We start from the raw sequence: 21,802 nt of genomic DNA on the forward strand, positions 1-21,802 counted from the left end.
TTGCAGGACTGCTGTCTAAATGCTAGCGTAAGTGAATAACAGGAGCCTTCAAAGTGAGACCATCAGAAATATCTCAACTCCCTTTAACGACCAGCAGCTCTGCTGCTCCACAGAGGGCTCGTTGTTGTGTCCCTGGCATAGCCCGGTCCCCTCATGGCTAGCTGGAGGGGGGCTGGCAGTGAGTCACTGCGCTGTCAAGAAGAGAGCCATTGTTCGTGGCGGTTCGCGACGGGGTAGAGCTCCCAGCGGGGTTACAACCACACTGTCACCAGTAGCTCGTACAAAGCGAGGTCCTTCACCGCCGTGAGGCCTGCAAGCCGTCAGCGCGGAGGGCGGGGTCCACCTTCGCCTCCCCTCAGTGTCCCGGTGTCCATACTGAGGTCTTCGCAGATACTTTATACAGGCACTTCCGAGCAGGTTTTCAACAGAAACCTAGAAATAAGCTATCCCGACGTATGGCGCCCCTTTTAGGGTGGCACCGCTATGCATCACGTTCGCACATACCCACCTTTTTTGTGCCATTCGAATGCCTCTGATTCATTGTGCAGCAGTAGCATGCCTTAAATATTTAACTTCTGTTTCTCCCCTCCTGCAGGGTCCTCCTAATCAAGGCTGAGGGCCAGAAGGTGGAATAACAAAACAGGCTGCAGGAATGCAGTCTGCTAGGAGCTCTCAAGCGTGCCTCTTGGGTTGTTTTTATCCTCACCCGAGCTGGGTCGATGAACTGGAGAAATGGTGATACTGAAAAGACGAGGAGGAGGAGGAGGTGTGCGTGTAAGGGGTGATGGTGGGGGGAGAAAAGAGAAAGAAAGAGCAGCCAATCGGACTCAGTTGGATTTGAAACGAGGAGAAGGAAGCTTATTTTCTCACCGCGCTGCCTGTTCGACACCAGCAGGGTCCCGTGGAGACGCGGAGGAGTTGGGGAGGGGGGAGATAAAACAAGAGACGGGGGCTGGTTTGTGCTCCCGTTACTCTGGCCGACCTCTGTCCTTTTTAGAAGCACTAATCCCTCCTCAAATCCTGTTCAAACCGGGGCCATAAAAAAACCTGAGATGGGGGGCCTTTCTCGGGACATGGATCCAGGGTGGCAGCGTTAAGTTCGGCCTTACTGGAGCGACTTATCCGTCCAGCCTGTGACTAAGCACGGCAGCAACCCCCAGCATTACCGACTTACTGATATTAAACAGAGACTGGCTCACTAACAGTCCTGAAAGAAGAAGCTACAGTATTTTTCTGGGGTGGAAAGGGGAAGCCCAAAGACCCCTCTCACTGAGGAGCTATGGTTCCACCCCTGGCCCCTCTCAGGAATCCGGACAGCTGCAAGAGCCTCTTTGACAAATCTCTCACATGGGTGTGAAATTTTCTGATCAGCCGCAGAATTCCTGAAGTCCTGCTTCTGTCCTCCGACCGGTGGACCTCTTCGTTTCCTTTAATCCACAACGGTCCACAGTGTCCTCCGATCCGGTGGCGTCCCTGTGGTCAAGGAGGCGTGGTAGCACTTTATTTGAAGGGGTGTGCATAAGACTGACATAACATCTGTCATAAACATAAAGAAGTCTTTATGAATGTTTATGACAGTTGTCATGAAGTGTCATTCGGTAAATAATGACACTTTTAATGCAAAGTTCCTCTAAAAGTTGCATTAAAAGTCCATTAAAAGAGCCAACTTTGCATGATTTTGTAAATTATGATCATTTAATGCAAAGTTGGCAAATAAAGTGTTACCAGAGGGGTTTCTTGGGGTTCAACACCATCGACACGTTCAATTTCAGAAGACGGTTCTGTTAGAATTACTCTTACTTGAATACTTGTGGAAATGTGAATGAAAGAAGGACCTTCAAGCGTTTTAAATTCAATGAAAGTTTGTTATGGCTTATATTAATTCTGCTCGTCGTGGTTTCCAGATTTGTACAGTTGATTATTGACCAGTAAAAACCCTCTTTGTTACGTGAGCTGGGTTTGTCCAACATGCTTCCCTCAAATGAAAAGAACAATAGGAAAGTGGCTTCATTAACAAAACATGTGACTCGTAAATGGGACATTCTTCAATAGCAGCCAGCCACAGCTGATCATCATGTGTAATGCTTTGCAAAAGTAATCAAACGTTCTTTGTTGGGATGTTTTTTTGTTTGTTGCTTTGAGCAGACCCAACGCAAATTTGTGCATAACTGTGAGGAATTATGTTCTGTTTTTAAAAAACAAAGAAATCTACATTCAAATCAACTTTGGCCAGACTTCCTGTCCAATCATCTCCATCACATGATGCAGCCACCACCGTGTTTCACTCTGGGGATGGTGAGGGCTGGGTTAGCTTTCTGAATGTAGGGCAAAAAATGACATGTTTGTGTTTGAGCAGCAAATGGTAAACAGATTGTACTTGTATAGCACTTTATAACACTTGTACATTCAGTAGTGCTTTCACACTACATTCAGTCATTCACCCATTCATTCGTACACTGATGGTGGCAGGCTACTGGGTTGTAGCTACCGTTGCCTCGTCTGATAGAGGCGAGGCTGCAATGTGCTGGCCCTAACCAGGCCGTCTGACCACCACCGGTAGGCAAGGTGGGTGAAGTGTCTCGCCCAAAGACACAGCAACCAAGACTGGCGGAGCAGGACTCGAATCTGAAATAATGATAGCTGTTAAATATGGAAAATGCTGGTTAAATATTTTTTATGGTGTAATTCTGGCGCAGCACCCCTATGTGGCGCATACCCAACCGTCTTCAACGACTTCCCAATAGCGAGTACCTTGACGTTTGTTCACTGCTGTTCTCTTAATCCTCTGCCATTGAGATGTAATCAGCCACTCTGAGTCATTACTTTATAGAAGCACCTTTCAGTGCAATTCGTCTGCAAGTCTTTTGTGGTACGTCTCTCCCAACTTCGCCCATCTAACTGACTAAAATTTTTCCATCCTCTGCAAAAAAGCAGATATTCTCAGTCAGATTTAGACAAAGAATATCTGCCAATGCAGATTTTCAAGTCTTGCCACGGATTCTTGATTTGGACGTGCCTTTTGAATACAATTTGATCTAAAAACCAATCGACTGCAGTTTTTTAAGGTCATATTCATGCAAGAAAAACAGGTTTTCTTCCAGTATTACCTTGTTTTAGCTCCAACCACCTCCACATCAATGACCAGCTTCCCCGTCTGTCCCCACTCAAGAAATGATTCTACCTCTGCAGTGTTGCTCCCATGTTGCTCCCATATGATCGCAGCAATCTTTTTTTTTTTTTTTTTTAGCAAAAAATATCAGTTTAGCAAAAAGATTAATTTTATACACAAGTTGTCAAATTGTTTTTTTTTTTTTTGTTTTTTTACAGGCTTGAATCATGTTTCGCATGAATACTTTTGCAAAGCATTGTATATGTATGTATATATTGACGTACTAGTTGATAAAGTAAGCATTAGGTGCCGATTTAAGGCCATTTTTTAGGGCCATTACAGTCATCACTAAGAACATTTACAACAAATTTGGTTATCATTTGTTATTATGATGATATCATTATAACTTAACATTCTAGTATATGACATTTATTTATTTATTTTTTGGAATTATAATGTCTAAACTCAAGTTGAGTTAGTGAGGAAGATCACATTTCAGCACCACTATGGTGCATTTTATTAAAGCTGCAGTGTGTAATTTTTATATTACTTTTTTTTACATATTTATTGAAACTGTCACCATGTCGTGACAATATGGTATATGAGACAGATAATCTGTGAATAGATCGAGCTCCTCCACCTTCTCCCAGTGCTAACTAGGAATAACCAATCAGAACGAGGAGGAGGGCCTTAGTGCCGTCAATCAATCTCATGTGGTTTTTCTATAACAGTAAGTCCTTTCTTCACCATTAGCATATTTAGCAGTATTGATCGACAGCGCTAAGACCCTCCTCCTGGCTCTGATTGGTTGTTTTTGGTCGGGAACGGCTACATTTCTTCAACTAGCAGCCTTAGCTCAGCTAGATCTTTTCACAGATTTTCTGTCTCCTATCATACTGATTTTCTGTCTCCTATCATACTGACAAACAAACATGTAACAACAAAGTTACATACTGCAGCTTCAGACCCTTTCTTTAAAAGGCTTTCTGAGTTAAGTGGAGCACACCACTGGGGAACCCAGAACTTCAAGATTTTTATTAACATGTTGACATGCAGACCATGGCACACAGAACCTGTCAGCCAGCTGGAAACGACAGGTGCACATATTGACACTTTGGCTACATCTCATATTTCTCAGGTGCAGAGAGGGTTTAAATATAGCCGACAGGACAACTGACAGCACAGCAGTGCGGAGGGCAAAGAGTGCACATGAAATATTAGCAAAGAGTTCAACAAGTGTCCTCTGCTTGCCATACTGTGTGACTCTCTTGGGTTTGCTGGTCTGTTACGTACTCCCTCTTGTCTTTTGAGGGGACAACACTACATCATGTCTCAATCCATGCAAGTTCCTGTTCTATGAATTGTCTTCAAATAAAGGAGAGACCGAAAGGGACATTTTCATCACGAAGCGAAAACATCTCTGTTATTGTCTGGTTTCATTTTCTGCACACAAGTTAATTTGCAAGGTTTTCATCCCACTTTTTTTCCAGAGTATAAGCGTTAGCTGTGTTTAGTAGCAACGAACAGGTGATTTTTTTTTAAAAGTGTACAAGTTTTCACAGTCGTGCATAATCACCAGATTGTGAAGGGCTGGGATTATTCTGCTTCACAGCACTTCTCCTTGCAGCAGCTCGGTTTAAAAGGCCTGCCCTGTGCACAGCCTGGTAACAGCTTACTCTACCAGATTCATTTCCTCCTGGACGTCTCTGGCAAGCTGTAAAACTTGCTTCGAGACCGTCCTCCGGTGTAAAAGGCCTTGTATTCAACTCCAACAGTCATGCCTTTCACACCTGCCCCCGTGTACTCATGCATAAATGCAGCAGCTACTCGGTGTTGGTGGAAAGGTGGATTTAAAGGGCTAAACGGGGCTGTGCGGTGAATACAAAAAAAAAAGGAAGCAGCTCGGTTACATGTGTAAAAGTGAAAACAAACGTCTGTCCTCAGTCTCCTCCACTGGCTATAAAGGGCCAAGAGTGCTTTAACACAAATCACTGCTCATGTTTTGTTTTAGGGTTTTTTTTTACGTGGGGTGGGGCAGGAGTTTCATGCACCATCTTCAGAAGGAAAATGTGCAAATGGGAAGTTTTCGCTGGCAGTAAACCAGCAGAAACCTCAACTAATGCTATACTAATATACTAAGAATCTTTGAGATGACATTTCTGAGTTCTAAAAACGAGTAATTATATGCCGTTATCCTGTTTACATCCTTTATCTCACTGAAATTGGACCAATGATGTAAGAGCGGAGGAACGAGTCGGCCAATGTTGTGCCAAATTTCATTGCAATCGAATTTTGATGCTACTAGCATCATAATTCGGTTGCATTGAGCTGAGCTCATTGTGATGACCATCGAAAACAGTTTGTGGTTCCGTTTAATTTTAATGGACATTTTTAATAAGTCAGCCTAAAAAAAAAGAATAAATCAATATTCTTGGGGAAATCTATGTATTAGTATAGATTATAAAATTAATTATGAAATTAGAAATTGACTGTTTGACTATGTACTGTCGTCAATTTGCAATTGATATATACACAAGATTTATTTTACACTTTCAACACCGCAAACTCCCTTTTCCAAGTGTGTGTACAGCTTCTCAAGCTAACATGGTTAGCTTAGCCTAAAGGGGGCGGGGGAAGGGAGACCGCTAACTGTGTTTTGTCCTGTCATAGCAATAATCCAATCTAAGTGTAAAGTGATTGGGAGTTATTTACTAGAGAGGAAATGCTACTAATGTTTACTTTGAACAATAATTTTGGCCGATGCATAATCCTCCAGAGGTCAAAATAACAGTTCAAAAATCCTCAGGATGAAACATACAGCCCATCTCTAAAGATAATAATTAAAAAATAACAATAATCGAGAATATGATTTCTAAATATTTTGTATTACTTCAAAATATTTGTGTTTATATAGATGGAAATGTGTTCTGATTTTATCATGCGTTTTCATGTTAAATAAGCTGGGAGGTGAGGGTAAACGTGCAGTAAAATATCCTTCCTTTTCAAAACACATTTTTACTCTGTGTGAAACCTGTACAGATACGTCTCTAGAAGCTACTCCTGCTTAACACTTTATTTTTTTCAGCTGTAACAAACTACCTACATGCTAATTATGAAGCCATAAAGATGCTATATAAGCTAACTGAGCTAGCTCTTCCTTGGCCTTTAAGCTAAAATAAGCCACATCAATAAAAAAGAAGCAAAAAAAGAAAAACATATCATTTTGATAAATCTAAAGTGTCAATGTTTTAAGGACAATCTGAGCCCAACCTCTGTTGGGCACTACTTAATTTTGATGGTATTTTTCACAGCTAATTTTTGGCCTTATAGTGAGCCGCTAAACTAAAAAAAAAAAGAAGTATTTATAGTGATATTCATACTGCAGTAGTGGAAATGATATCCAACTAAAACACTGATAAGTTAGCAAACTGGAATAATTAATTTCACTTATTATAAAATATAAATATTCCAACACTTTAAAATTCTAATATCCACCTTGTAAAGATTTGCGCACTTTGTCAAACGTTTTGCAGCTGTGATAAGTGCTTGAAACATTCAAAAGACGATGCTGAGATGGAATGCTACAGCGACCAGCTCTTTACTTCACTGTGTAAGCTGGTCTTTAATCATGTTAGAGTGCAAATCCTCATGCCCTTTTTTTTATTCCTTAATGGAATTTAAAGATGTCAGGGTTTCTAAGTTGTGTCATGAGATACAGTTTAACACAGAAGATGATCCAAGTCAACTGAATGACAAGATGTTCACATACCATCTGTAAATGTAATAGGCCTTCAATGAACAGTTCAACCAATGAGAAACAAAGCCCGGCTCTATAGGTATTTAGATGCTTGTATTGAATCATGACTGAGATGGAAACACCTTCACGGTCCCTTTACGTGCTCAGCAGTAGATATTTCACAAGATAACCAGAAACTGTGGTTTTAGCAGTAAATGTCTTCAGGTAGATTTTTACCAAAGAAGTCTTTAGTCAAAGTCTTTTTATGTGGTTTCTGAACTATGAAGACACACTGCTCACATCCCACCATGAGACCCATTTTCTCCTCCAGCACAACCACAAAGTGTTGAACATGCAGATAGTCTTGTATGGGCACACAAAGTTTCCACTTCCTTTGAAAAAAGTTTTTAATCCTCTTCTGCAGAGAACACAGTCTGTGAAGCAGCAGCAGCAAGATTTTTTTTTCTTCTTCTCCCTCAACACCACAGGGGCATTGTGTCTTCTTTGGAATAAACTTCTTATCTAATGAGGATGAAATGCTCCTGGAGCTCTGCTCCCCTGGCTTTGATGGAGCCACAGGTCACGATGAACCCTTCTCCTCCTGTCAGATCCCATATCTCAGATCCGTCTCATCTCTGAAGCGCCGGGCACTCTGCCCATGTGAAAGTGGAAAGAACTGATGGCAAGATGGTGCGGGTGAGGGTCAGGCCAGGGAGAGCGGCTGGCTCGGACGAGGCGGGGAGGTCAGATGTGATCCTCCATGGGGAAAACCAGGCGTGTGCCTCGGCTCAGCAGCTCCTGCTCGCGGGAATCCAGCTCCCGCTCCAGGGCCTCCTCTGACGTGCTGCCACTCCTCTTTCCATTTGTGCTCCAGCCCAACCCCCCGGTGGCATCCGCCCTGCTGGTGGACGCCCCGTTGGCGGTGATGGCGGTGTCGCCAAATGTGAAGGTCAGGTCGGCGTCGTTGTGGATCAAGTCAGTGTCGGGATCCCTTAGCTGCTCGTGGTTCTGAAATCAGAACACAGAGTGAAACATGAGGTGTGAACAGATGAATGGACATCAACAGTATAAATACTAACGAGGGAACCTGGATTACAGCCATCTGAGAGGAGCTTTCATTTCAGATTAGCTTTATCTTGGTAAATACACACCATTGCAAAAAGAAAAAAAGAAGGAAACAAAATAAAACCCTATTTTACAAACCAACAAAAAGGCAGAAGCCAAGTCTTTATAAATCAATAGAGCGATAGATAGATAGAGACATAGTTAGCTATAGATAGAGATATGTTAGTTAGCTAAAGACATATTAGTTAGCTAAGCTACGTCATTTAGCTACTAGAGATATGTCAGTTAGCCAGTTGGCTAACTAGAGATATGTTAGTTAATTAACAATATGTTAATCAGCTTGAGATAGCTAGAGATGTTAGTTAACTAGAGATAGAGAGGGTTTTTTCAGATGAGTTGAATTAGGAGACTAGGTGAGAGGGACTTTCATTTGGTAGCCACTACAGCAGCAACTAGTGAGGTAAGATAAAAACAGGAAACCACAGGCCACCTTGAATCACACATATGCCCAGTGCAACAGGCACAGAAATGACTCACAAATGCCCCAGATCCAAAAGAAAACACATGTTGCGTTCTGATTAAACGACAAACAGCTGAACAACCCGGACTGATCGGGAAGCTGGAATCCAATAGCCACCCCATGTCCACCGGGGGTGGAAAGGAGTCAATGCCAGGTCAATGAAAGGATTTTTCAGCTCACTGGATACAACAACAACAAAAAAATTACATAACTGTGTGTTACTGGGAAACTATTTTTAAGGGGAAAAAGGAAGCATTTGGAAATGAATCCACTGAAATCGGTTGTGCTCTTAAATAGTTTAACAGGAGCTTCCTCCAAATTAAAGTAGAAACACACAGCCTTCCCTGATCGCGCACACACCCCTCCTGCTGCTGCAGCAGTCACGTGAGCACAAAGAGCATTAACATCTGGCCCAAAACAAGCCCAAACAAATCCTGAATTTAGTCCCGTTTGAGCAGTAAATGTCAAAGTAGCTGGGGCAGTTTTTTTTTAGAACAGGAAACTGTAAATTTTGTGGCCCAGTTGTAAAGATTAAGGTCTGAATTCAGGTCGTCACAGTGGGGGGCGGGGGGGGATTGTTAAAAGGCAGACTGATAGATTTTCAATTTGTTCCCCTCTGTCAGCTTGTAATTTCAACTTCTAAGAATAAAATACGAGAGAAAAAAAGCTTAAGCCAGCTATAGAGGCATAATGAACTGCAGCAACATTTTAAGGCCTTGTATCAGTTTCAGTAGAGAGGCATTTCGTAATATCCATAATTAAAGAGGAACTAGGGACTGAGCTTTATTTAATCCGGGCTCTCCCCATGTGGCTGGCTACACTGGCAGCCCAATACGTCCAGACTGGACGTGGCATGGCTGCAGCTTTCTGACCGCAGGGAGAAAACATCTTCATCTACATCACTTACAGCTGAAAATTACAGAAATCAAATACAAATACAATCCACTTTTATGTGCAGGAATCCAGTTTGGAACCGATTGTTTTCAGTGGGAGGGGAAAAAAAAAAAAAATCCCCCGCATGTTTCCTGGAAGAGAGAACAAAAAGGAGCCCTGATGAAAGTGAAGCGAGTGCGACAGAGGCTTCAATGGGCATTTCTGTGTTTTAAATATCAGAGGGCAGTGTCTGTCAGAACACTGGTCATCTTTGAGCCGGAGCTGAAAAGCGTCTTTTGTGCCAACACAATGCAGGCCCCCCTCATCCCTCCGCTTTTAAAATGCTGCCTGCCGAAGGCCTCGGCTCTGTGTGGTGGATAGTCAGAAAGGAAGAAACCAGTTTAAGCTTCAGGGACAGTCTCGGCTCTGAGGACAGTGTGTAACTCCGATCTGGCTGTTTGTTTTTTATAAACCTACAGCACCAGTATAACCCTAGATTGATAATAAAAAAAAAAGAAATAAAATCACATTTAAGGATCTGAACTTTATTACATTCTTTAAAGCTGAAAAACAAATGCTTTTAAAAAGGTTCTTTATCGTTGTATATCTTTCAGTTTACCACAGATTAAATATACTTTTATGGAAATTTGTGGCTGCTTCTGCTCATGCATGCTGTGAAAAAGCATTTCAGCTTTTTTTTTTATCCCCACCTCACTTATAGGCAAAGATGACCAAGTGAATACAAAATGCAGTTTTCACATCATTTCATTTATCATGTGACAAAAAAATGAAACCACGTGATTCCTTTCTTTTTTTTTTTGAGGCAAAAAATAAAAAAATGCTGTCCCCTCTAAGCTGGCTGCAGGTGAAAAAGTATTTGCCCCTTTTTAAAGGGAGCAGAAATTAAATCACAATTCTCATAAATGCTAGAATCAAGAAATCCCTCAATTTTCTAAATAAATAAATAAATAAATAAATAAATAAATAAATAAATAAATAAATTATAGTGTTTTTGTCCCTGAGTTTTACGTTGTGTCTTCCATTTACAGCAAAATGTGTTTTTCTATCCTGGTGTAAAAACTATTAGCAGCAGAAGGGAAGAGTTTGTCAGGTCAGGAGGAATCTGTTCTCTTCCTTTTATTTTCATGACTCTCACCAACTTTTCCTACATAGAAGATCTTTGAGGAAAAGCGAAAGTGCTCACTCTCTTTTCTTCTCTGTTGCCAATGAACAACTACACATCCAATCAACACATACCTGTTAAAAATGGCTTTTTAGATAATAATAATAATTTTTTAAAAATCCTTAGATGTTTGTAAATAATGACACACTCTCCATATTCCAGCTGTGCCTTCATGTTTTAGAAAGGCAGGCCCCTGAAGGCTCTTTTAGTGTCAGAAAAGTGTTTCAGAATCATTTACCAGCCTTAAAAAAACCAGCAGATTAAATGGTGAGTAATTGGAGTTTAATAACTTGGGATTTTTAATTAAGTTCATTTTTAATTTCTTACCCTCAAATAAAGTATTTATCTTTCAAGTACTACACAGAAAGTCTACCAGCTTCACATTGTACATGTTCTACAAACCAGATATTTACACACATTAGTGCAACAATAAGGGGGCAAAACATATGTGCATATTTTTGTCAAATGTAGATTTTAAGCTTATATATTATAAATGAAAACAAACTTTTTTTTCTTTTTTTTTTTTTTTACAAATACTCACTTCATATGCCCGTGGACTGGTAAGGCAGCTCGCCAGTGGGCCACAGTAACTGGGCAGAGTGGAGGTCAGAGGTGGACCGCTGTGTGTCAAAATGGGCTTAAGGTAACTGGGAAGTAATTAAGGGAAATCAAGAGAAAACATTCAAACTTAGTAAGAGGCACACATTGCAAATCTGAAAATAATAATAATAATAAAAAATCTCAATAAAAAAGTTGAAGTTAAACTTGAAACACAAAAGTTATAGAAGGTTATAGTGAAACTTTACGACAGAAATGTAATATTTTAGAGGGATGTGTGCTGGTGAGATCGTTTTGGTGTTTTTACACCTGATCCGGATTCTTCAATCTGCGGAGAACAAATAAATTTTTTTATACGCTGCAAAAACACAAAGTCTTACCAAGTATTTTTGGTCTTATTTTGAGTGCAAGTATCTTGGTAAACTCGAAATAAGAGAAAACTGACTGAATATCTTTTGAGCATGATATGGGAGCTTGTTTTAAGGCAATAATTCCCTAATATATTGATTAAAAAAGTACCAGTTCCACTGGTAGATTATTTCACTTATAACAAGACATTTCTCCCATGTTAGGTGGAATAATCTGTCAGTGGGCTGGTACTTTTTAAATAATTTTTAAAGAATTATCAACACAAAAACAGCTTCTAAATAACTTACTTGCAAGTTAGTTTTGTCTCATTTTAAGTTATTTGCACTAGAAACTAGACCGAAACGGCTCGGTGAGTTTATGTGATTTTGCAGTGAAGGACTCGGCTTAACCAGGCTAAGCTGCTTTGGAAAACTAAGTGGCGCGTTCAAATGGTGGCGGGTGGCGACTGGAATCCGCTGGTCCCATGCACCATGTTTGGATATTTACACCCGCGGTCGGTTGCACTCAGGAGAAACAACCTGATGTATATCAAATGGTCTGCTGCTTTTCTTTGGCTCCAAATAGCGTGCGACACCAGGGGGGGAGGAGGATTTTCCCCTTCTGGAAAACGCAGCTGCCTCGTTTAAAGAGACAGAAACACAATCAGCCACCTGGGGGAGACAATTGTTTAGCAGGGATGGAAAGATCCTGAGAAATGGGGAGATGAGTCGCTAAACGCATTACCTTGAGTCTGTTGTTGCGGCCCGCCGGGAGGGAAAAGCAAAACATTTTTCACAATCATGTCAAATTATCTAATCCAGGAGGAACCAGTTTGCATAGCAAATGTGGACCAGGAAGTCATCCTGATGGATTATCTGAGATATATACCTTGTGACTGAATCACACGGGATTTATACACACACACTATAAAAAGGATACTTGTGATCAAATGTATACCAGAGTCTGAAGAGCCAGGCACTCTCCTGTTTGGTTTTACTCTGGCCCTCATCCTGGTTCCCATCCTAGAGAAGCACATGATTGGAAAAAAAAAAAAAAAGATGACATTTTGCTTTTTTCACAGTGAATGCAATCAGACAACAGCACCAATCATTTGTTTTTCCTACTACAGTGACTGATAAGGAGTCTAATGCAAATCAGTTTAATGTTTTCTGACTTTTTAAACTGTGGATCCGACCCGCAGAGAGATATAGGACAGAAATTATTTTTAGAGACTTATGATTAATGAACTCAGCTAAAAGCTTTGAAAATTGGTAACAAAATTTTGTTGGACAGAATTGGAGCTATGACAGCATAGGCTAAATCCAGACATGCTACCTTGGGCCATGCGCTATGAATGCTTAAAAACAACAAAGATTTCAGAAGGACACTTTCTTTTTTTTTTTGTCCAGAAGAAAAATGCAGATGCTGTAGGATGTCGTAGTGTCTATCTGTGCACATCCCTGGAAGAGTTTACCTCTTTATTTTTTTTACCATTTTTACTTATGTTTACTTACGGTTTGCGCCACAAACAGATGCCACAGCAAAGACAAAATCGGTGTCATTCATGATACCCATCAGTGCTCATAATGTCATGACTCATCCATGTATTTTTCAAACAAAAACAAAACTTTAAAGTTGCTGGCATGTGAACCAGATTTGCTCTGACTGTAGCTGGGAAGATGTTTTGTTTAAGATTAGGATATAGGGCCACAGTAGCAGAGTATAACAACAGAAAACACATCCTGTTTTACAGGTCACCATGAGTCACCAACAGGTTAGACAAGAGTCGATCTAGCGGTCCTAAACTAACATCTGACAGCACACAGCTTCCCTATTCTACTTTTGTCATCTTTTTTCTCAGACTGCATTTCAGTGTCTACACTTCCTGAGTTTGAACCCGCATGAAGTACAAAAAAACAACAACTAAAAAACCCCCAGCAGAACGTGTTTGGAACGAGGCAAAGATCCAAAGTGGATGTGAGTGAGCTCCTCACCCCCTGGAGGACTTGGAAGCTGTCGCCAGAGGGCTGCAGGTCTTGATCTGGATCCACACCGACCCTGCAACACGGGAGACAAAACAACAGCATGGTTTAACTTATTGCTTAGCAACAGTTACAACACGTAATCATATCCCAGCACACGAAAGTGCTGAACTGCTAAACCTTGTTCCCCAAGACACCGACCAGCATCAGGATTTAACACAAAGCAAGTTAGAGACATGGGGTAAGTGTGACGCAGACGTGGAGGGTGTTCTGTCCTGTTAGCGTTTTTTTTCCCTATGAAAACATAAATTATTAACCTCAGAACCAAGTCACATTTTAACTTGTGCAGAAAATCTCCCGTTCACCCCTGACCTAAGGAGAGAAGGGTGAGTTTCAAGCGCAACCAAACAGCTTAATGAACAATGGTTTTCCACAGTTTGAAGTATTAAAGCCAAAACAGATTTCTGCTCCCAAATTGAAGCATTTCAATCAGTGCAGGCAAATGCATCTCAATTGTACATGAACAATTGAGTTTATTAACGATGGTTAATAAACCAAAGCTATTAAATGCTATAACGCTCCATAGGTTTAAGTCAGACCGACTTTCTGACCAGTTTCGATTTCCCAGTCGGGGGGAAATAAATTGACTGGAACGACTTCTTGGCTCAGACTTTGAGTTTCAATATGCCCGGCCCATATCACAGCAGGCTGTGATGAAAACATGTTTATTTTACAAAACTTGCAAAACTTTTACAAACTTTATTTAATTTTTTAAAATAAAAAATTAAATAAACAAATAAAATCAATATAACGAGTAGCGCCTGCAAAATCCAAAAAAGGACAAATTAAAGTCCTACTACTTCCTGTGATCTTGTTTGAGTTTTCCTCCGGTAGTAATGTGCAGCTGTTGATACCCGTCACTCCTGTGATACGAAAAAAGTGTTTCCATGGCAGTTTTGCGAAATAAACTAATTTTTATACAGCCAAGAAATAAATAGAAATAAAAAAAGCACAAAACCTTTTTATAGAAAAATTTGACTCTTTTTTTAATTGCTGCATTTCCCTTAGACAAATTTATTTTCATGATTTTCATTAGCTGTTAACCTGGATGTAACGTCAAAACCCATATGCAACGTAACTGGAACGCAGCACATCTCCAGCCTCAGTCCAGACCTTTTGATTATCCTAAAAAATGCTTGAATTCAGTTTGGTTTGGTCTTTGTAAGGCTGGTCAGTTGTTTGTGGATCTATTTCTACCTATTTTTTTTGCCTTCCACTTAACTTTCCAAATTTATTTCATTGTGACCAAGGCTCAAAATCAACAACTGTTTACCATCCGCAGTGTGATTCGTGCGATTGTGTAGACCAGGTCCCTATCAGTAATTTTAAAACAAGTTTTAATTGGTCTGCTTATGTAATGTTGTTTTTTTTTTAGGTTTTCATTAGCCATGAAACAAATGCTAAACATATCACTGCGTCTAATTCATATACGCAGTGCAAGAGTTTTTCAACTTTTAGACGCTTTCTAATTCATGGAGACGCCCTTACAGTCACGCTGCTAACTACACTTTTTCTTCCTAGCCATTTCTTTCCATTGAGCCAACCAGCAGATAATGTTGCTGTACATACATCTGCTGCATAACTCTCTGCAAGACAAAGTGACTTCCAAAAAGTCAAACAGAAAGGATTTATTTACATAGCGTGAGGTCATTTCCAGTCTTTCTCGCCGCTTGTAGTTTATCTCTCGACAGCTGAAAAGTGTTCAACCTCAGCAGGCCGATTCTCAAGAGGGCGCTTTTATTTTGGTTCAGCTCACTCCAATCCATCTTGGATGGGTGCCAAGGGAGAGACACGTAGCCTGTCATGGATATGCTTTAAATCCTACAAGACCCTGCCTGCACAGCGGAACGTCCGACTGGTGTGTGTGGTTATCTTTAAAACCCCTCCATGACTGTCACAGGGAGGAAATTGGCTTTATGGGTACGAGGTTCTCCCTCTCTGTACCTTAGCAGTTTCAAAAGAAGAGGCCAAAGCATCCGGCTGTCTTTTAAGACCCTCGTCTCAACTAAACACACACACACACACACGCCAGAGAGGATCGGGGGAGGGAGGAAGCTGCAAGGACGCCAGGGGGCATGCAAACAGCATAGTGATGCAAATGATGCAGGGAAGTGCAGCGGAGAAGTATCTGGGAGGAACAAACTTGACACAGTAAATGCTCCCCTCCTGAAATAAAAATAAAAAACACCAGGAGCACATGGAGTCTGGCTGACATCTCCCAGTATAAAGACAAACAAACGGCTCTACGTGACCAGGCTGCGAGGGAATCCTCTAACCACTTCATTACACCCTGTAATCCTAATCCCGAACAACCCACTCCTCTCCTTCTAATCCGTCAAATATTCCTTGCAAGCAATTTTGTTTCTGTTCACAAGCAAATCCTGAAAAGAGTGAGGAGGAAGAAGAAGAAGAAAAAAAGACGGAGCAGTCACAGTTCAGTTTTGTTTTTTTTCCCCTACATGTTACCCTACACAGACGTTTCCAAGTAGAGCGGATTGGTTTTTATGATGCTGTGTGGCGGGGGAAGGAGAAAAAAGAAAAAGAAAAAGTGATTAGTTAACAGAAAATAAAGGAAAAAGAAAGAGGAACAGATTTTTTTTCACAACACAAAGAGCAGCCTTGACTGGAGCATTTTACGGCAGCAGAGCCTCGACCTGAGCCACACTCAGGTCCACGCTCAGGTGCTTTCAAACCCTTTTCCTAAACAGATTGTTTTATTTTTTAAATAGACAATTTTTGAAGATGCCCACTTTTATCCCCCTTCACCAGAACACACCAGGAGATTTTCCTCCCCCAACACCAATTAGCACCAGCAAGCCGATTCGCGTTCGTATACGGCACCTGGAGTATTCCCAATTTCCATGGCGGCGGCGCTCGTCCTGAAATCTTTTGCAGTTCCAATATCTATAGCTTTCATAAACACAGGGTTTGAGAACATTTAAAACCAAGTGGAGATGCGAGACGTTTACCTGATGGAGTAACAAACACTGGATAGAAACAGGGAATTAAAATAAATCATAAACCTCAGAGAATACGGTTTTGTATTTTATTTATGTGACATTTCTGGATACAAAAATGTCTTTTTTTCACCTGCATAGGAAAGGAAGATGATGAAGTAAGTCACATGCAGCATTTTAGACTTTCGTTCACAAGCTTCAGTTGTTTGGAGGGGAAAATCGGAAAATAATGATTAAAAGAAAGAAAAATTGAAGTGAGGAAACAAAATGCTGGACTGTGAATGATATTAAAGTAATATTACTGGACTCTATCCCATCCTGGAGGTCATAGCCTGGACCCTGCCATAATACACAATGGTAGCAGAATCATGCAGTGTGCTTTTTTTTTTTTTTTTAGGTTCTTATAGGAAATCATTTGAAAAGCATTTATTATTTTTCTTCCGCTTCCTCATTACGCTCTGCTCTGGTTTGCAGAAGTTGGTCACATAAGAAACTCAAAACTTTGCGGTTGTAAAATGTGACAAAACAAGTCAAAGCCAGTGGCATTTTACTGAGAAGCTGAGTAAAAAGTGACAACACAGCATATAAAAAAAAAAAAAACAGAAAAAAGTAAAAAAAATAAATAAAATGTAGTGGCAACGGTATGGGCTAAACATAATCCTCTTTTTTGTTGCGCTTGGCACCGAGTCTTTGCAGATGTTCACATGTACACATAAAAAATACAGCCGGATGACATCACCACAGCTCTTCAGCCGATGAATGAGGAGAAACCAGTGCTTATACTGGAACAAGATCCACTCCTTCACAACTGGGAGTTTGGCCATTTGGGAATATGACGTCTCAGTTTACCGCTTTTCCTCCCTCAGTTCTTACACTAAGACGAAGTCTCATTTCTGTAAAAGCCAGAAAATACAATTTAATTTGGGTCAAATTTGAACAAACTGACTTTTTGGTTTGACTATGTTACATTGAAATGGCATTTTAGTTACATTTATCAAGTTCTGGCATTGCATTTGCTTTCACTGAGAAGTCTGTGAAAAACTCGAGGAGCATATTCACTATAACATATGTAAATAATTCTTAATACATCAGATTCTCAAAGCATCCACAGAAATCTGCTGAAGATAGTCACAATGCAAATGATTCTGATAGTATTTGTTAAGCTACTATTATTAACAAAGATGGGAATGTGGTTTGTATCTATGGAAACAAAGAGCCAAGGCGAGCTACAACTGGGGAGAGAAGAAGTTAAATATATAAAACAGCTTATATAGCAAATGAACTAATGGCAACTGCACATAAAAAGATAAAACAATATTCTGGCACCTTTGAGTTCATCATCCATTAATGTTTGCATGAACTTTAAAGTAATGTCAAAGTAAACCAGTTTGACGATGATTCAGAGTGAGTGAGTTATACTGGGAATGACACTGAAACCTCTATATCTATAAAAGATCATCTAAAAGATGAACTTCCTTCTGTAGGGATGCAATAACCAGGAATCTATATGGAAGCTCATTTCCTTCTGTCCGTCTGCCTTGTTCTTTCTCATCATAAGTCAGAAGGTATGTGAAAAAAAAAATCACCACAGGTCTAAAATTACCAGCATCTACAGTCAGAAGAATCACAAACATTTTAAACAGATGGAGGCTTTAAATCCTCAGAGCTCACTTTTGGAGAACTGCAACTAAGATTTCCATCTTGGCCTCACAAAGTCCGTACAGTAGCTACTTACTTAAAGAATTTTGCACCAAGCGAGGGGCATTAACTGTGAAGACAGCTGCAAATATAAAGCACAGTAGATAAGAAGTGAACTAAACTATCATTTCTCTACCCCCATATGATTAACAGAAATCGTTAACCTGAGAGTAAAGTCAAAGGAAAAACTCCATCACAGCCAAAAAAAGATGTTGCGTGAACTATCAATAGGATTACCCTGGAAATAAAAAACTCAAACGGATTAGCAGAACCTTTCCTGAACCGCGGTAAGCAACAGGGATCTCGTTTTGGTCTTGATGTCCTCCCTTGCCAAACATCGAGGTAAGCAGCACGCTCGCCTGCTTACAGGCCCTCATCTGAAGCCAAAACACCAGCAGCATTTCTTTACACGCAACACAGCAGCAGGCCCACATCGCATTTCAGCCGTCACCCAAGAGCCTGGTGATCTTAACAGCTTCACCGTATGCCCTGCCGCAACAAGTTACAGATAGCATGACCCTCATCAATAAAACAGAGGAGAAGATGGAGCTGAGTAACAGGCTGCTGTTACTCTTACTGTCCAGTTATTTAAGATTACACTGAAACCACGCAGCTGATATTTGCATGCAGTGCAGCACATGTCCCAGTGTCCACTGGCTGAGTTCACAGGAGGGACGGGGGGGTCCGTTTGGCAGAGCTCTAAAGCCCCTGCCGAACAATGGCTCCAGTCCGGTCCGAGGAGGCATTACTCATATTAAACAGAGCCTGCTCGCTCAGGCCGCTGCTGCCGGGAACGAGATAATCCGCTTTATCGTCATAAATACGAAGCTCTCAGTGCATCATGGGCAGACAACGGATACAAGTGAAGCAGTGCTCAACCCAGACCACAAAAAAAAAAAAAAAAAAAAAGAACCAAATCAAATTACAGCAACAGCAGTGGCACAACGCAGAACACAGACAGTTGGCGCAGGCTAGCTTGGTCCTGGCAATCTGACGATGAAATTCATTTTTTCTTCTCAGGCTCAGGTTTAAGTAGTCAGAGTTGTACTGGAGGAGAAATCTGTTCCTCCCCACAGAGCTCCTAGGGTATTTCTCAGAGAGCAGCAGAGAACTCTTGCCCCCTCTCCTGGCAGCCCATGACTTATTGAATTACAAACACGGAGCCTGGTTTACGACTGAAATATGTTTTCATGCCAAGTTTGAGGGGATTATGGAAAGCCTGCTGTGTACGCATTCATTGCTGTTGACAGTCACAACAATGCAGAAACACTTAAGCTAGCTGCACCGGTTGCACAAATGTCCATGCTATTAGGCCACGTCATGCTAATTAATTAAATGACATGAAATGATAGCATGTTTAGTTAATGCAAATTTATGTCCAGTATTTAAGTAACACTCAAATTCACACACTACTTGAGCCTAAATGCACATTGGTTGATTTGCTGAAGGAAACTAGTTGAGGTTTTTATGGTTTTAGTTCCTTTAAGTAGCTTAACATGCTAACTAGTAAACCAATGTGCCAAAAAATGTCCTGGTTTACTAGTAATGAACAGTGAACATTTATTATGTAGTAGAGCCTTCGATATGAACTGGTTTACCATATTTAAGGTGTCACTGTGTCGGACAAGACTGTCGTCAAATATTTCAGTTAAGTCCTTCGAAAAGCATAATAGTTGAGACATTTGTGAGACTAGCACAGTACTTCTGGAGACTACTGCTAGTCCTGCAAGTGTGACACAAACATGGTGATGTTAGTAAACCCCAAGGTATACCTCCAGGTCTGCTTAAATGTTATCATCTGTACACTAGGCAGGCGTCTGCATGCAGCCCGGACCTCTGTGGCCGTATTGGTTGTGCGTGCAGGCATGGAATAAAACCGGCCAAGCTCAGAGGGTGGTCCCAAACTCACAAAAGATGAAGTAAACAAAGGGTCAGAACAAGAACACAAACCATAAAATAAAACTTTAAATACAGCACAGCTGATTAGCTGGGGTGTAAATAGTATGAATACGAGTGGTATGAATACGACTTGCACAAGAAGGTACAAGTCGTTCTCGTACACGGACAAGAGGAATCATGTCAAGTCCTAAGAGCTTCTTCTGAACTGGTGTGAGCAAACATTTTAACTAGTGGACTGTAGCTGCTAACAAGTCAGTCAATAGTGAATAAATACACAAATGGCTTGCCCAATTTTCCTCTTAGTTAGATACAATAAACATGAAAGCAAGATTTAAATGTTATATAATCTAAACAAATTGCCTAGGAAGTAGAGGGACTGATTGCCATTATGTAGCTAATGCTAAGCTAGTGCATTAGGCTAATCTTACATTAGCACAGCTAAAAAGCTGCACAAGAAGCTATCATGTCAATTTTTGATCATTCGATTTCTGTCAGAAAAACTGTAACAATTATGTGAACAAACAACAATAAATGTTTAATTGCACGCCATCAAGTTTGCCTTAACTATACCTCTATCTTAAGCCATTTCTGGATTCTGCAACGATGTTTTAAAACGGCATCAAAGAGTTGTTCTTCAGAAATTCTTCAATACCTGACAGAATATTAATTACAGTAAAATCCTGGACATGCTATATGCAACATTTTTATCTGCAGGACATGTTTTTAAATAACCCGTCCAGAATATGATGCTTTCCCCAAAATGTTTTTTTTTTTTTTTTAATATGAGGTTTCGTTATTTCCAGAGCGGTTCTTTCACCTGATATGTAGCCAGGAGAGCATGGGTGTGGTTCCCCCACCGAACACCCAGACTGTGAAGAAGACGATGAGCAGCGTGGTGGTGAACATCATCTGCCGGGCGGAGGTGGCAGTGTCCCGGATAGCCAAGGCAAATGCCATCGCCCCGCGTAAACCTGCAAAAGTTGCCATGCCAAAACTGTTGCACACTAAATCTGTTGAGATTAGCAATATTAGTTGGACCTTTTGGTTTTATTTTGCACCTGCAAACATCATCATGTGCTGGAAGTTTCCCCTGATCTTGTCCCTTCGACCGAGGTTGAGCAGGAAGGACAGCGGGTAAATGTTGAGAGCTCTGCCGATAAATATGGCTACCTGACACAAGTTGGTTAAGAAGTCCAATGCTATTAAACTGTGGAGTGTTTCCAGGAATCAGGGTTTCCCCCATGGTGTTACAAGCCTGGCGGGCCACAAGACTTCACTTGCACCACCAAGCTAAGCATGCTTTATTATAGGTTCTTTTATGCCTACAGTAACAGTGATAGCAAAGACAGATTAAAGAGTCTCTTTGATGACACAGTATGGTCAGTATGTGAACACATAGAACAGGGGTGTCAAGCTCATCCTTGTTCTGGACCAAATCAAGATCCCGAATGCTCCTAAAGGGCCAGTTGTACCAGAATGTACTGATAAAACCTGTTCGGAAACCGTTAAAACATCAATGAATTTTTAAAATTAAATAATATTACTGAACATCTTTTCAGTTCCTCCAGGCTTTTGTGATACTTTTTGCAATAAAAATCAAAGTGTTTGTGGTACTAATTTGGAAATATTTGCGCTTATTTATGATGGTAAAACCTACTTTTTACTACTCGCTGCATAGATCATGGGCTACTGACATCAATTGCAGCTGAGGCAGGTGGTACTACTTAGTCATATTTTCAAATTTCCTGTCAACTTTAAACATCTTTAACTCAGAAACACAGTGAGCTGCCGGATGACTGCCGTGGCAAACCCTG

The 21,802-nt window shown here is 40.8% G+C and overlaps 2 protein-coding genes and 1 long non-coding RNA gene across 4 annotated transcripts in view; 1 reads left to right on the plus strand and 2 right to left on the minus strand.

Moving 5' to 3' along the window:
* chst7 (carbohydrate (N-acetylglucosamine 6-O) sulfotransferase 7) overlaps positions 1-928 on the plus strand; it is a 3,882-nt gene extending 2,954 nt beyond the window's left edge. The window contains exons 2-3 of one of the 2 annotated variants that reach the window (XM_016679850.1): positions 326-332; positions 596-928. The gene's annotated coding sequence lies outside the window, so the exon portion shown is untranslated. The remainder of the gene's footprint in view (positions 1-325; positions 333-595) is intronic. The other variant, XM_007568432.2, reaches the window with a different exon arrangement.
* A 3,201-nt stretch (positions 929-4,129) lies between these two features.
* The window catches only part of slc9a7 (solute carrier family 9 member 7), a 32,493-nt gene continuing 14,820 nt past the window's right edge, over positions 4,130-21,802 (minus strand). Inside the window, exons 11-16 of the mRNA XM_007568433.2 lie at positions 21,047-21,158; positions 20,806-20,959; positions 13,387-13,450; positions 12,332-12,414; positions 11,028-11,133; positions 4,130-7,853 (exon numbers count right to left, since the gene is read on the minus strand). Coding sequence (XP_007568495.1) covers positions 7,590-7,853; positions 11,028-11,133; positions 12,332-12,414; positions 13,387-13,450; positions 20,806-20,959; positions 21,047-21,158 — 783 coding nt within the window. The 3' untranslated portion in view covers positions 4,130-7,589. The remainder of the gene's footprint in view (positions 7,854-11,027; positions 11,134-12,331; positions 12,415-13,386; positions 13,451-20,805; positions 20,960-21,046; positions 21,159-21,802) is intronic.
* LOC107838217 (uncharacterized) lies at positions 14,810-16,265 on the minus strand. Its single transcript, XR_001664284.1, has 2 exons — positions 16,166-16,265; positions 14,810-16,128 (listed from the first exon to the last, which is right to left on the minus strand). It is a non-coding gene; the product is annotated as an uncharacterized LOC107838217 (long non-coding RNA).

This window comes from Poecilia formosa, unplaced genomic scaffold (genome assembly GCF_000485575.1).
Source record: "Poecilia formosa unplaced genomic scaffold, Poecilia_formosa-5.1.2 Scaffold222, whole genome shotgun sequence".
Classification (NCBI taxonomy): domain Eukaryota; kingdom Metazoa; phylum Chordata; class Actinopteri; order Cyprinodontiformes; family Poeciliidae; genus Poecilia; species Poecilia formosa.